The 16,291-nt window shown below is 46.7% G+C and overlaps 1 protein-coding gene across 13 annotated transcripts in view; it reads right to left on the bottom strand.

The window, feature by feature from the left end:
- ZMYND8 (zinc finger MYND-type containing 8) overlaps window positions 1–10,069 on the bottom strand; it is a 116,808-nt gene extending 106,739 nt beyond the window's left edge. For 2 of the 13 annotated variants that reach the window (XM_081034251.1, XM_081034240.1), the window contains exon 1: window positions 678–847. Coding sequence is in view for 5 of the 13 variants with exons in the window: in XM_081034250.1 (XP_080890376.1) it covers window positions 4,419–4,487; window positions 4,818–4,894 (146 nt within the window). In the remaining 8 variants the exon portion in view is untranslated. Of the gene's footprint in view, window positions 1–677; window positions 865–2,528; window positions 2,671–4,418; window positions 4,544–4,817; window positions 4,954–4,995; window positions 5,016–5,126; window positions 5,266–5,592; window positions 5,827–6,815; window positions 6,981–9,787 lie in introns of those variants that run through there. The other 11 variants (XM_081034250.1, XM_081034244.1, XM_081034243.1 and 8 more) reach the window with 11 other exon arrangements.
- Between the last annotated feature and the right edge of the window lie 6,222 nt (window positions 10,070–16,291).

Here is a 16,291-nt window from a genome sequence, read left to right as displayed (position 1 = left end):
TGAAAGAAATAACAGCGCCAAGACCATCCCATCCCAGAAAGAATAAAAGATTTCTTCCCCCAATGCCTGAGCAAGAAAAACCTATGCTTACTACTTCTTAACCTGCATGCACTGAAAAAGAGCGATTAAAAGTTGCAGATGAACTGCTGAGCCTCCAGGATGTTTTAAGCCTTCTGATTATTAATTCTGAGGACTCAAGGCTGGTCCGTAATTCCCAGGAACCCCATTCCCTGAACACTTCCCAAAAGAGAGAGAGAAAGCAAAAAACAGCTAGTTTTGACAGAAAAATGCCTGACTACACAATGCCCAGATATTTCTTTTCCCCAAGTGCCCCTACTATTTGACTTTTAACCAGGAATATATAAACCCATCCAGAATATATAACCAGCATGCACAAGACTCTGGTTCTACAGCTGAGGATGATCGCACAGCAATTCAAGAATCATGCATCATTCGAAAGGACTTTTCCTTCAAGCTCTTTACTTTCATTCAAAATACCAAACTGGTCCAGGCTGTAAGAAATAGTTAATCCCCAAGACACATCTTCCTTTTCTAGATCACAAAATAGTGAACATCAAAATTTTAAAAACCATGCTTTCCTAAATCTGCAATTAATTGTTTTTTAAATGGAGGGGGGGAGGGAATGGTTAGCAGAGCAGCTTTATACAAGCACTCACCTAAAACAGGCAGAGTCATCGGTCGCTAAGCTATTTATGCAGGATTCTTAAAATGGCGTCTGGCAACACTGCCTCATTCCTGTATTGAAGCTAAAATGGTAGCAGTTTGTTCAATAGCTGTAGCTCTTGTTTAAGCAGCCCTGCTAGTTTCCAAGCCACCTTCCTAAATCTCAGAACCAGGAAAAGCTCAACCAGAGGACACCAACAACCCAACGTTTAGAAGCTAAAAAAAAAAAAAAAAAAAAAAAAAAAAAAAAAATCCTGCAATGACAGGGGGAGTTTGTGAAGTCACAGGTTCCTAAGGAAAACCCTTCCCTTTTAAATGCTGAACCTTCAACCTGAGCCTGTGAGATGAGGCCCCCGTGCCCTCGAATTAGGTGGGTGCAAGGTTAAGAAATAGGCAGCCCTGTGGCATAAACTGCAGATAGACAGGTGTGTCTGTGCAAACACAAAAAGGGGGCAGACAGGCTGGGGAGGGGAAGAAAGCCCATTTCCCCTTCTTGGTATATTAGAAACCAGCTTTGCATCCACACCAAAAAGGAGCCAGGTAAAAATTAAAGTGCTTCAAGGGCAGCAGCCATCTGAAAAGCCAAGCTAAAAGGCTGCACCCCAGGTCTGAGGCCAAGGTAAAATCAAAAGGCTGTTTGTAAGCCTGAAAACGGCCACCAAACACCCAGCCAGTCCTAAGACAGCATCAAGGAAAGACAATCTGAGTCTGCAGAGACAACAGTAAAACATTCCCTCAGCCAATGCATAGGATACTCACAAATTAGATTTTTGTCCACCCCCAACAGAGCCCTGAAAATTAACAATGGGTTTTGCAAAACCCTCTTTCAGAGGCCGAACTAATTGCCTCATAGTGGATAATGTAATTTACTGTTACAGGTCTGTGCATTGGCCTCAGCACACTGTGGTGCTGCGAGGGGGGAGTTTCAAGGTGACAGCTTTTTAGCTCCATGGGAGACAGGAGGGCACAGTGCCCAAGGCTGTGCCAGGGCCAGGACGGGCGGCTGGCTCCTCGCCGGCTGATAGGTACGGTAATCTTGATGAGGAGGGACAGCCTGGCAGCACAGCTAGCTGCAAGGCTGAAATGGCTCCCGCCGGCTTGTTTATCTGGAAGGAGAGTGGGGTGGGGAGGGGGAAGGGCAGCCATACCCTAGGCAACCTGAAGCCAAGGGTGAATCCTGGTTTTTGCATTAAAGTGCAACACAAGGGCTTCTAAACATATTCCCTTACTAAGTCTCTGCTGTGGGGTCGGGAAAGCACTTCTGCATGTGTCTTTCTTTTCAGGGTCAACCAGAGGCAAAGCCAGATCTAGGGCTTATCAGCTGACAAATGTTTGTTGCCTCTGCCACAGGAGAGAGAAGGGAAAAGAAGGCAAAGGAAACAAAGAGATCACACATTTGAAGTGGTTGGACTCAAAAAACCTACCTCTGCCTTCAGGGTTTTCTGGGTTACTGTCACCCTGCTTTTTAAAGAGTGACTCATTTTCCCCCTCTGCTATTTAAGACCTGAAGCTGTTTCCCCACTGTTCTCCTGGGGGGAAAAAGTGGGGAATGTTTTTGTTTAAAAGAAAAGGGGTTACAGGAAAGAAAGAAAAGAAAAAGAAGCTATTGTTTTCATCCCTAATTTATAATCTCAGATGGCCCATTGTTTCCTTCTTTCTGACTCAAATCTTTGGGTTGTTAATTATAAAAGTAACTGGAAGGGGCTCCAACAGGCTACCCATGTTCAAGCACAGCAATTAGAAAAACTCTGTAGAAAGTTTACGGAGTGATTATATATAATTAATTCCTAGTTATAGACGGGAACACTGACCATTTTCTGGAGCTAATAAAAGCAGTCACTCACCCCTCCCCCACGTGAATGCCACTTAATTTCCCAAAGCAGAAAGTGAATCCATCCTGGAGGGTCTTGAAGGAAAAAAAGGGGGTGGGGGGAGGATCAAAAGCTCCAGTGTGTCTGTCTGTTCCTTGCAGCTGTACATCCTCTTTGGGGACTGAGGAGATAGAAGGAAAAAGGGAAACAACCCAGTGTCCTGTTCCTCCCTCTGCAATTTGCAAACGTGGCAGAGAGAACCTTCTACCTTGATAGAAAACAGAGTGGGGGAGGGGAGATGCCCTAGGAATGGAATGCAGGAAACTCTTCAGCTTGGAGGATCTGCTTTTCCTAAAAGGAACAAAGATGGCAGAAATTTCCAGAAGGCCCGGTCTGAGTCCGGCCACTGCAATTGTCAATCTGTAACCTTTCCTCCAAGTCTATTGGTTCAAAAGCTGGAGAGAGGAAGCCCATTGGGCTTGCTCTGTGAGCCAGCACTGCTGTCCCTACCTAGTCCTGCTGCAATGCAGACATTTATTGTTCACCCTTAGTGAAAACTGGAAAATAATGCAACTTTGAAAGCAATTAACTTTTTACAGACTCATGCTTAGTGGTGGCCACAGTACCCGAGGAAAATGGCTAGGTTGGTCCAGGGCTAGGAACCTGCTGGAGCTGCACATCTGAAAACAGATCTTGGCTTTGCAAACCTGTGGGAGCCATTTTAACGCAAGCTTGTAGAGGACAAATGCCTTGCCCTTCAGTTTCCTTCCAGCCCAACAAACACACCATTATGCAAACGTTGAAGGCACCAAACCAGGAGTCTTGTGATTAGATATTGCTTCTGAGGAGGCCACAAGAACCTCAATATGTAATTTCCATTTACAGCCAGGAGATAGGAACAAAGAAAATAGCTAAGTGTCTGAACTTACTTGTGTGGGGCACAAGTGTTTTAAGTATATAAAACATCATTAACTGCCTGCCCTTTTACTCTAAGACACTGGCCCTACACAGACTTTTCTTGAATTTGGTACCTTTATCGTTATTAAAAGAGCCTTTTTCCCATTGGTGCTAAAAGGTGGGTAGATAGTCACTAAAAGAAGAAAAAAAAAAAGATTATTGACTCCATAAAGTTGGCACAACACAGCAACTGCATCTATTTCCAGCATTTACAGTCCTGCTGGATTGATCTCCAGGCTGGAAATTGATGCAGTGAACTTCTAGGGAAATTCTGAAGCTAACACTAAACAAGAGTCCACTTTTTTTCACTCTTCAGTCCTAACTGCAGCATTAAGAGATCAGGGGAAATGTAAAAAGTGAGAAATAAATCATAAGTAAAGGCAAGCGTGCATACAGATGTGTGTGGGTCTGCCTTGGAAAAAGGCCGAATCTGTTGTTCAAGTGAGTCCTAAATCAAACCAAGTTTGCTGCTGGTGGGTGGGATTTTGCAATCCATGTCAGTATCCCAAAACCTAAGTACTGACACCACCACCCCCACACACCACCACCACCACCACCACCACCACCACCACCACCACCAGCTCCTGCCCCACCACAGCTTAAGGTTCTGTGATTCTAAGACCAAGCACTTTTTTACATTTCACAAGCAGATCACCTACCCAAAGTTCTAATATCCAAACAAACCCAATTAAAGGTCTCCAGTCAAGTTACAAGGAACTGCACATTTCTCCCCTGTCTGAGGGTTAACAGGAAGTGTAATCTTCAATCCTAGCTGCAGGTTCTCAGGAAAAACAGTTGATTCACACAGTCACCTAAAATCAAGACACTATTAAAAAGCCCTTATTTGGTTCCTGCTAAGGAAAAGCCCTCCGCTGCTGTAGCCAAGACCCCCTGTTACAAACAGGCCCCAAATGTTCACCAAACTCTTTATACAGGGTCACAGAGGAAATGGATCGCTTTACTTACCCAACATGTTCAAGCAACCGTCTCATTTTTCCACAGTTAAGAAGAGAGAACAGGCTGGCAGATTTGGGACTTGATCAAAAAGGAAATTTTTTTAAACAGTTACATGGGATTATTAAAAACACACACAACAACAACACAACAACTGAATAGGGAATGCTGTCATGAGCCACACACATGATTTTATTTCCTCTGCACTCTATCACACAGGAGGGCAGAAGATGATACAATGTAAAAAAATAAAAAGGGAAAGGAAAAAGAAAACAAGGATAAAAGATACATCAGTTCATTGAAAATCATGCAAGAATAGAAAGCTAAGGGATTCAAAGAGTCCTCGCAGATTTATTGCAGGATGTTGTCCAACATCCCACCCCCCACACCCCCCTCAAGCCCCATCCCTACTCCAAAAACTTCCTCCAAAGCCTAGAAAACACTTTCAGAAACATTTGCTGGCTGTAGGCTGGCTTGCAGAAGAACATTCTGTAGCAACAGAAGTCAGGAAAAAAGGCTGAACAATGTAGTTTCAAGTGAAGAAACCCTGTTGGGAGAAAAAAGACCATGTAGAGACACCACCACCCACCTAGGCCCCAGGAGCTAGGAGCTCTCCTTAGCACTGCTCTGCTGAGGGCTTGGTTCTGTTTCAAACACACGTCCTCTCTGGTCAGAACTTAGTCCAGCCTTCCCAGAACCTCTTTGGAGAGGAAAACTTGCCTGCTTTGCTGTCTGCCATGAGCTCTCCTAAGAGAGGAGCCTGCTTGCTCACCTTCCATTTTCTTCCCCCAGCAGGCATGTGACACAAGAGAAGACAATAGTGCAGGGGGGGAAACTGCTCAGAGAGAGAGAGAGAGAGAGAGAGAAAGAGGAGGAAAAAAAAAAAAAAAGCTTCTTTTTTGGCATACCAGGATCTAGCCTTCAAACTATTCCAGAAACACCATGTCCTGGTGGAAGAAAAGGTGTGCCAGGCCCTTGCCAGTTTGCAAAATCAGGCTATGGCTAATGGCTACTTAGCCATGTGACCCAAGAAAGCAAAAAAATTCTCTCTAAACAGTTCCAAGTTAACCTAAGTGCTGTGGGGGTGAGTGTGGCACAGCCAGCCACAGAGAAATCACACTGCTCGCCCACAATTCGGATGTCTCAGAGGGAGGGGGAGAAAAGATGGTTAAAAAGTCGAGCTTACCTCTGTGGATGCATTGTTAACACTGTGTAATGTCAATACTTATAAAACATGGAGGACAGGCTCCTAGTTCTCACAGAAAAAGGGTTTGGCACTTCGGCTTGATGATCTGGCCGCCTAATAAGAGCTCATCCCCGATTGGCTGGCCCGGCAAATCGGAGTGTAAGGCGGCCCGGGATTGGCTGAAACACTTCCTGAGCGATTATCTTTGTGAGGCTCTAGTGAGCAAGAGCCATCCTGTGCATAGAAAAAGACAGGCTAAGCTAGGCCTTTTGCAGCAAGAAAAACTTGGGAAAGGGGCCCCCACACGCACTTCTCCCACACCCTGGCTAGATTTCCCTGTACGGGCAAACCAGGGCAGCCAGCCTGACCTGCCCCAGCAAAGCCCGAGGCCTGGATGCCACTGGGAAGAGAGTTTTTGGGGTGAGCTGAAAGGGCTCACCCTCACCTGCCCCCACAGAAGCGGTTCTCGGCTAGGAGGAAGGCTGGCCCTTTTCTAGAACGATCCAGTCGATGGTTCCCCCCGGAGGGTGGGGAGTGAAGCTGAGGAGGGGGAGCGTCAGGAAAAGAGCCAAGGGGGCAGGAGAAAGGAGCTTGAGGCAGGCCTTTCAGGAGTTGGGGGCAAACAGGACAGGCAAGCCCCCCAAAATCGCTAAAGAGCAGCTGTGGCTTCTCAGAGGACAGAGGATTCAGGCTGCTTAGGGGAGGAGGGGAACAGAGTGGTCAAGTTTGCAGAGTCATTGTCAAAATGCCTCCTGGAAAAGCAGGCCAGAGAGCCATTTTCCCCGCAGAGAATACATCCTCTCACCCACCCCCTTCGGCCAGTACTCAAAGGAAAACCAAGATGGGTTCCTGCCTCCCTGCCAGGATGCCAGGGGGTGGGGGGGCCCTCTCAGTCCTTACCCTAAGAAAAGCCAAGTGCACTCCTAGCAGGCCACATGCCTAGACCTACAAACTTCCCTTCCCCTCCCGGCCCCCTCCCCCGCTGCTGAGGCCTGCTAAACCTGTCAGTTAAACAAAAATCTGACTTCCGTATTAGTCTGCGATGCCTTCAGCTTCCTGCCTATTAACCCTCTCTCGGACTCTGGGCCTGGCTGGGAAAGACTAGGCCCTGAGATCGCAGAAAAGGCCTGTGGAAAAATACCAGCTGCAGCTCTCCCGGCAGATGCAGAAAGAGAGAGAGTGAGCCGCTGTCTCTCGCCTTTGCTTCCCAAGGAGGCGTGTACCTTCTGAATCCAGGGCACAGGCAGTGCCTCTCAGTCTGAGAAGCCATTTAAATCCAGAGGGAGAAAGAAAGATGTCAAACTCAACGAGGAAACAAGAACCCCCATTATTAGTCAGGCCTACACCCACTGCTTAGCCCTTCCTGTCACAATCATGCCTGTATGTATGTACTTGGGGAGCTGGGCCCTCGGTGGGCAGACAAATCTCATGAGCTTTAAAAGGATTCTTGCTTAAATTTATTTCCACAGAGTACTGCTTCTTTTCGTCCCCTAAGGCAGATGGAACAGCTATTTCACACACAGCTCTACACTTGGCAGCCCCCCACACCCCCATCTCTGGCACTGCTCCCCAGTAAAATATTAACTAGTTTTTCAGAACGGCGTATAATTTCACCCATTTCAATAGTATTAGGGCTTTGCCTGTTTCCTCCCGAAAGCTGCCTTTGTAGTTGGTCTGTACCCTGAGAAAGAAAAAGCAAACCCTGAGAAAGAAAAAGCAAATCCAAAAGGATCTCCAAATGTCCACAGTTGATTTTTCTTTTCTTTTTCTTTTTTTTGTAAAAAGACAAGGTGCTTAATTAAGACTTTTTTTTAAAAACAGCAAGCTGGAACAACAGAAACTAAATAAACACCATTCTTTAGAGGTTGGAGAAAGCTTCCAGAGGTGAGGCAGCCATATGCCAGTAGGTAAAAAACTATGGCCCAATAAAGTCTCCCCTTCCTCCTAAAATTAGGACCCGTGGGCTTTCTTGTCCCACACCATTCATTCATTCCCACAAAGAAAACATGGAGCTGATGGCCTGCTCTCCCCCCACCCCACATGGACAACAGATGCCCACCCCCACTGCATGTACATAAATTCTTCCTGGCTGGGAATCTTCCATCAAACAGGAACAAGCCAGGAATCCACACACACTGTACTGCCGGGGCTGGGCCGGCACTTTATGAAAAGGGAGGGAACCTTGTTGCCATTGTACTTTAGGCTGAAGAGGCCAAGATGAAGAGACACCTCCACGGCCACAGCACCAGTCCTCAGGACAACAGGCCTCACCAGAAGGGAGGGACCGCCTCTTCCTGTGGGTGGAAGCCTGCAGAAGGAGACCAAGTAGGGGACGAGAGGCAAGGCCAGACCTAATCAGACAGGTCTCCCTCCTCCGCGGCCCTCCACCACCATCCCATAAGGAATATTGTTTGTCTTCCCAGGTGCTGCTTGTGCGGGAACAGACATGATAGTTTGTGACGGAATTTGCGTGCAGCTAACTTCACGACCCAATGAGGAAATGAAATATGCCACGGTTCGCGTGGTGGATTTTAACCCGGGATTAAAGCTGGTTGCATAAGCAGCTGCAGCATGCTCCCCCTCCCTCCCGCCCTCTCTCTGATCACTTGATCACTTGAAATGTTTTCTGGGGCAAAGAGCAGGAAGCTGCAAGCTTATTCTGGCAGCTCTGCTCTGTTTGAGGAATGCTGTTGGCATTCGGGTAGGTCTGAGGTTATCTGGAAAACAGAAATTCGGCTGGGGACAGAGACAAAGGTATGGTGGCAGATGGAATCCTGGGAAGAACACGGATGGAAAAGGAAGCCGAGAGCAGGCCCACTAAGGGCCACTCCTGGGCTTGATGGAATGTGGCTGATAAGAGGGAATAAAGAAACCCAGCCTTGCTGGCCTCAATCTAGAGATCATTCAGTGGCCCTTCTCAAAACTTCCCCCTGCACAGAATAGTCCCACTACTGCATGCTCATCGTGGACCAGGCACTATGCTAAATCAGCGCTTTGCACAGGCTGACTTCATCAGGAGATAGGGAGCATTGTTAGAGACCTGGAACTGAGCCCAGAGAGGGGAAGTGAGCTGTCCAAGGTCACACAGCTGGCAAGTGCCAGACACCAGACTTCCAACCCAGTTATGACTCCACATCTTTAAACCCTGTACCTTCACTTGCCTCTAAAGGAGGAAACAAAAGAGAAGCGTGACCTGTGTTTTCCTTTTAGGAGGTCAATTCCTTTGAGAAAGAGCTTTAAGTTCTGAATGATGGAGCTGGGAGAATTTTAAATTAGACTCATTCCAAGGCCCAGAGAAAGCTCCTCTCTCCCTGCAAACCTCCAGCAAGAGGTCAGGGGAAAACTTTCTCTAAAATCAGTTTTTTTTATATTCCTTGAAATCTGTGGTTCTCAACCAGGGGTGGTTTTGCCCCCCAGGGGATCTGTGGCAATGTCTGGAGAACTTTGGGTTATCACAATTTGGGGGAAAGGTGTTACTGGCATGTAGTGGGTGGAGACCTGGGAGGCTGCTAAACATCCTACCTACAGTGCACAGCACAGACACCACACACACACAGAAACTCACAACCCCCACAACAGAGAATTATTTGACCCAAACCGTCCCTTTGTGCCAAGGTAGGGAAACCTTGGCTCAGATGAACAGGAAGAAAAAAAAATCCAACCACTGTGCTTCTGGATAGAAAAGCCAGCACAGGCCTAAACAAGCAGATTCCCTGGTGATATTAATAAGCAATGAGCTAATAATAAAAATAGATTAAAACATGTCTCTCTTAATATTCCCAGGGGACGGAGAAAATTGGGGGACAGAATGAGGCTGAAAGAAGCCAGGCAGAAAGTCACGGTGATAAAGCTGGTCTCCAAGGAGAGGAAGGGCTGGCCCCAGCTCCCTTCCCCAGGCACCTTAACCAGCCGAGGCCTGGCCTCGACGAAATGGCTCTCCACTCCGGTTGGCCTGCAGCCAGGAGAGCAGCAGCGGGCGCGGCCTCGGCAAGCTGCGTCCCGAGATAGCCTGTTCGGCTGCCTATGAAAATAAGCACACTTGGAGTTATCTGCCTGAAGCTAGCAGCAGGCCTCTTGGTCCGTTATGTGAAACGGACAGGATTGAGGCAGGGAAGTGTTTTAAATATCTTGTTTTGTTCCTTTTTGGCCAATTGGAACGGAGGCCAACTTCAGGCATGGTGACAGAAGGGCTCACCTTCAGAGCACGCAGTCATGTTCCGGCCACAGACAGGCATGAGGACTCCCTCCCTTGGAGATGTGTCCTCGGGAAGGTCTTTCTTTTTTCTTTTCTCTTCTCTTCTCTTCTCTTCTCTTCTCTTCTCTTCTCTTCTCTTCTCTTCTCTTCTCTTCTCTTCTCTTCTCTTTCTTCTCTGTCTCTCTCTCTCTCTGTCTCTCTCTCTCTCTGTCTCTCTCTCTCTCTGTCTCTCTCTCTCTCTCTCTGTCTCTGTCTCTCTCTCTCTCTCTCTCTCTCTCTCTCTCTTCCACTTCTTTCTAGGAGGGACTGGCAGGATTAGGCAAATGGAGGGCAGTGGGGGATGGTACTTGACCATCAGGCAGATGGGCCCAGTGTGGGTGGGGACAGATGTAAGAGGTGCAGGAAGAAAATGAAAATCAAAAGGAAGATGATTCAAACCTCTGCTTCCTTGCTCTTTTTACTCCCTAGCAATTACCATTATGGAAAGAAGAACACATATTTATTTGCTCTGTTTGTTTCTCCCGCTAGACCAGTGGCCATTTCTGGAGACATTTCTGGTTGTCACATCTGGATGGAGGAAGGTGTTGCTACTGGCATCCAGAGAGTAGAGGCCAGGGACGCTGCAAAGCTCCGGACAAAGCACAGGACAGCCCCCCCCCCGACCCCCCAACAGAGAACTAGCCAGCCCCAGAGGTTACCAGTGCCAAGGCTGAGAAACCCTGCATTAGCCTGAGAGCTTCAGCAAGGCAAAAAGCTTGTCTGAACTCTTCACCTTTGTGCTCTCGGCATCTAACACTGTGCCTGACATGTATTAGAGCTCCATAAAACATCATCCCCCACCCGGATGGTCCCAGTAGCCTCCTGCCTTAGCCTTCTGCTTCTGCCCTTGTCAATGCTTGTGCATGTGTACAATCTCTCTCTCTCTCTCTCTCTCTCTCTCTCTCTCTCTCTCTCTCTCTCTTTCTCTCTCTCTCTCTCTCTCACACACACACACACACACACACACACACACACAGAGGCATCCAGTGATCCTTTTAAAACAAGTCAGACCTTATCCCTCTCCTCTGCTCAACATCCATCAATAGCCCCCCCTCACTCCGAGTAAAAGCCCAAGTGCAAAGATGGCTGTAGCAATGCAAACGTAGTTCCCTGAAATGCAGGGGATTATTGACTTGTGGATATTGAGTTTCGCCAGTTTTCACATCTATTTGTAAATTCATGTCAGCACGCCTCATATGTGCAGTACTTTGAATTCACCTGTGAATCAGTCATAGCATGTTACAAGGTAGATAAAATCTCTGATGTGTTCACTTTATATTTGTATGTCGCTGTCTGAAATAAATTATTTTTGAACAGTAATTTTTTTAAACGACAAAGAAGTCATCACTGACCTGCAAGAATCAACTTCAACAAGCTAGTTAGTATTGGGGTTCACTGTTCCTGGACCTCTTGCTAACATTCGACACTGGACACTTCTGAGCTTCCAGAACAGTCCCCGGCCCAGCAACTCCAACTGCCCTGCTCTGTCCTTCTGGCCTAGGTCCTCCTCACCTGGGCTCTGGAGCCAGCAGCCTGTTGGAGAAGGGCAGGCAGCCCATACCAAGCTTCCTTTCTTACTACCTAGGGAACTTAAGCAAGTTATTTAACCTATCTGTGCCTCAGTTTCCATGTCTGTGAAGTGGGGGTGTGAGGATTATTTAACACGGGCATAGAGTAGTACCTGCTCAAGAAATGTTGGATGTTTTTTTCTTTCCTTGCAACCTTTCCATGCAAGAAGTCCATCCACAGCAGATTCCAAAGCTAACGACCCAGGTCCAACTTCTCCCGGGAGCCCCAGATCTATGTATCTAACCCCTGGGCAGGCATTTTCTTACTGTTAATCCAGACAGTCCAGATATGTATGGAGTACCTCTTCTTCCTCTAAGAGCCAGACTTACTGTCTGTTGCTCCTGCTTTCAAGGAGCTGACCGCTGAGCAGAGGAAGTAATAAGCAATTAAAAACATACATGAACAAGATAAAATATCAAACTGAGATCAATGCTATGAAGACAAACAAAGCAGGGTGAAAGCATAGGGGTGTGATAGGATTGGGGGGGCTGCTTTAGACAGGTGGAGGAAGGGTTCCAATAAGGCTGTATGACATTTGAGCTGAAGGACATAGAACCTTCCAGGTGGAGGGGATACCACATACACAGGCCGTGAGGCAGGCTTGGGCTTGGTAGCTTGGTGTTTCAGAGAAACAAACAAAAAGTTCCCCTAAAAGGCCAGTGAATGAGGAGCAGAGGATCTGAGAATGGATGTAGTCAAAAACAAGCTCACTATTTCCTCCACCATCTTTCCATTACTCAGATTCAAAATATTCCAGAATGTTCTCTATCTTTCTATTGCCCCTCTTCCACATCTAGTGCACTCAGTCTTTGATTCTACCCCAAATGAGAGCCCATGGAATGCTAATCAAGCACACGTACACTCAGGACCAAAGCTAATCTGGACTATGTCTGCCACTGCCTAGCTGCAGAAGGCAAAATAATTTCCATGATTCTATACCTGACTCTCCACCTACAAAATAGGAATACTACTTTCTATCTCATAAGGTTGTACTACAGAGTAAATGAATGAATGGCTTTGAAAACGCCTACCAGAAACAAAAGCAGTCAAAACAAATGTTGGCTATGATTACTTTCACTGCTGTTTTCAGAAAACCTTCAGCAATTCTCCACTAATTAAATGCAACCCTGAACCCCCACCACCACCACAAATCAGGACCCCTTTATCTGACTCCCTACCTGCCTTTCTTCCCACCTCACCTCCATTTTTCCACGAAGTTGCATGGCTCACCTGTTCCCAAGTGTGACCCACCATAGTTTGTTCTCCCTCCCTGTATCCCTTGCTGGAATAACACTCACCCTTCAAGTCCCAGTGCCACCTCATGTCTAGAGTGTCTTTCCTGATTTCTCACCTGGGACGTTCCTTGGCTCCTGACTTCTTTCTACACCATCCGGGCACACAACCCCTGCCTAGGTGACTTCTCAGCGTGGGGGGCTACTAGGACCTCTGGGCAGGGCAAACCCACCTTCTCAACTCCTTTAAACCAGCTCTGCAGGTCTCCCATCCTAGCCAACAGAATCGCCCTTCAGCTGGTGGCTTCAAACTTGCACCCTCGACTCCACACTTTCACTCACAGCCCTCATCCAAACCATCAGCAAGCCTGGGGGACCTGCCATCCACGTGTATTCCAAACATGGCTCTTCTGTTCATCGCCCATCCCCTTCCATTGGCGCCCCTGCCCCTGCTCACCCATTGAATGGCTACAGCCGTCTCCCCAATGGTTCCCAATCCTCCATCCTCCTTCACTCACAATCACCTGGGCATTCTGCTAGAACGCATGTTATCTCCGAGGGGATCTCCGAGGCTAAGGCTCCTCTTCCAACTCTCTCCCACCTCCCCTCCTGGCCTCTCTGGGCTCTTTCCCCCACAACAGCCAGAAGGATCCTGTTAACAAGATGTCACCGGCCTGCCCAAAACCTTCTCTGGGCAGTACTATTCACAGTTGCCAAAAGGTGGAAATCACCGAATTGTCTGTCAAGGGATGAATGGATAAATAAAAAGCAGTCTATCCACACAATAGAATATTACTCGGCTATAAAAAGGAATGGAGTACTGATACATGCTACAAGGTGCTTGAACTTGAGAACATTATGCTAAGTGAAAGAAGCCAGGCACAAAAAGCCACATGTTGTATGATCCTGTTTATAGGAAATAACCAGAATAGACAAATCCATAGAGAGAGAAAGTAGATTGCTGGTTGCTTGGGGTTGGAGGGGGGAGGCATGGATGAGGAGTAAGTGCTTAATGGATACAGCGTTTTTGCTTTTGGGGTGAGGAGAAAGTTCTGGAACTAGATAGTGATGGTTGCACAACATTGTGAATATTCTAAATGCCACTGGATTGTACGCTTTTACATGGTGAAAATGGTAAATTTTACATTAAGCGTATTTTATCACAATTTTTAAAAACCATCCACAGCCTTCTCATCTCACATAGGATAAAAAAATCCCAGTTCCTCCACAGTGCCCTCCCCCTAACTCCTACCAGTTTCCCCCAGGCTCATGCCACGCCAACCACCTCTGCCACCTTGCTGTTTTCCAATGCAACTTTTGTTTTGTGTCTCTCTTTTGCCCTTGAAAGTTGTAGATGTTTGTACCTCGCTCTCAAACTCCCCTGCTGTTATAAATCCCAGAGTGAAGAACTGTGCCCTACAGATCACGGGTCCCCTCCCGCAGCATGACTACGATAGGATAGGAATGTAGTGTTTGTTGAATGACTCAACGATCGCTCACATTCTACATGATTATATCCACTTTCTGGCATTGAGCCATGTTGTCGTACCTTCCCATCATAAATCACATCCTTTCATTCATTCCCCTGCTCAAAACCCTCCAGTGGCTTCCCATGACTTTAGAACCAGAGTCTGCAAACTACCACCCACGGGCCAAACCCGCCTACCTCCTGTTCATGTCTGGCCTTCCAGCTCAAAATGGAAATGACTGGGGGAAAAATAAATAAAAATAATTTATGCCATGCATAAAATCTATGAAATTCAAATTTCAGTGTCCATAGTAAAGTTTGACTGGAACACAGCCGCAGACATTCGTTCATTTATTGTCTATGCCTGCTTTTGTCTACAATGGCAGGGCCGGGTGGTTCTAACAGACGATATATGGCCCTCAGAGCCTAAAATATTTACTATCTGGTCCTTCACAGAAAACCTTTGCAACCCCCCCTTTCAGAATAATATCCTGTCACTCTGAACATGGCCTGCAGAGCCCTGTCCAGGCTGGTCCTTATTCTGGTCTCCTCTCAAATGACTCTTCCTCCCCATCCCCCTCTATTCTAGCAGCATTGACCTCCTTCCTCAGGTCCTCTGCACCCAGTCTCCGCCTGGAACACATTCATTCACATGGTGGCTCCTTTTCATGACTTAGGTCCTATCACAAATGCCACTCTTCCAAGAGGCCTTTCCTGACTATCCAGCTGATACCAGCTTCCCTACATTTTCTGGGATATCACTCTGTTATTTTCTTCCTAGGACTTGGCACAACGTATAAGCACTTTATTTCTTTGTTTACTTACTTTTGGTCTGTGTATAAAGGCAGGGACTTTGTATATCTGTTCACGTGCCCAGGGCCAGCACAGGCCTACGGCATAGTAGTTGCTCAATAAATATTTGCCCAATGAATGGCATTTTCTCCTTACAGAAAGTAGTTTCTGTACAAGATCTCCACTAGATCAACCATAATATGGATTTTGTACTTTCTTGTACAATCTATTAGGTTGAACTGTATAAAGTTACAATTTGTATATAAATAAAAAAAAGTGAAATTGTGGTAATTTCATCTATAGCAATATGTAGAAATAGAATCAACTAATCTCCTTCAACTGTTTACTGCAGTCCAACCACCTTAACCTACTTTGGGGTCCTCAAAATGTGTCAATTGTCTCTTGCCAAACCTCTTATGGACCCCTTTGCACTTGCTCCTTCTGCTTCAGACCCAGGACCAAATGTCACCTCCTCCAGGAGGCCCCCCAGAATCACATCATATCACAACAGCGGTTTCCTTTTCTTCCTAGGACTTAGTACATTCTCGGATGCGGTGTTGTAGCTGCTGTTCAAGGCAGGAAACTTGTTTTCATACACACTGTTGTAACCCCAGAATCTAGAGTAGGTCTGGCATTTGGGAGTCTCTCAATGTTTATTCATTTGAGTGAATGTAAATCCCTTGAGCTTCGGTCCATATTTTTTAAATAGGTTGCCTATTACTGGTACAAAAGGATGCTTCATAGGTACTTGCCAAATGATGAGAGTGATGTCTGTGGGCTTTAACCTTCCGTCTACAGCCACCCTGCCTCCATCTCCCTCCTTACAAGGTCAGCAGGAGCATCTTCTCGTAAGAGCAGCTGCACTTACAGAACTTTACCCAGGCCAGACACTGTTCAGAGCACAGCTTGCATGTTAATTAATCCTCCCCACAAGTCTATGAACCAAGTACTAACTTACTCTCATTTTACAGATGAGGAAACTGAGGTGAAGAGAGATTAAATCATTTACCCATCTGCAAAAGGAAGACACTGATGAGAAAAATGAGGTGTAAGCCCACTCAACCTCTAAAATTCCAAGAAACAAACACTACGGAGACAGGGAACCGTAATAGACAGGAAACATTCAGGCGACCAGGAACCAATTTAACAACAACAAAAACCACAGCAAGACAAAAAGAAAATCCCAAACACGGGGCCATTTGATCAAAACTCAGCTCTCAAGTGCTCGCAGGTGACCAAACCTCACCCTCTCCACTATTTCCCGTAAGCCCCAATTCCACAGGCCCCAAATCTGGACATCACCCTTGATCCTCTCTCTCTCCCACCTCCCATCCCGGAGTTCTCTGGGATTTACCTTCTGAGTGTCTTCCACTGTCGATTCCGGCCGCGTAGCACCATTCTGCA

Source organism: Rhinolophus hipposideros (assembly GCF_964194185.1).
Source record: "Rhinolophus hipposideros genome assembly, chromosome: 22".
In the NCBI taxonomy this organism is placed as follows: Eukaryota; Metazoa; Chordata; class Mammalia; order Chiroptera; family Rhinolophidae; genus Rhinolophus; species Rhinolophus hipposideros.
The sequence above is the reverse complement of the archived record's forward strand: the minus strand, read 5'-3'. Positions and strand labels throughout refer to the sequence as shown.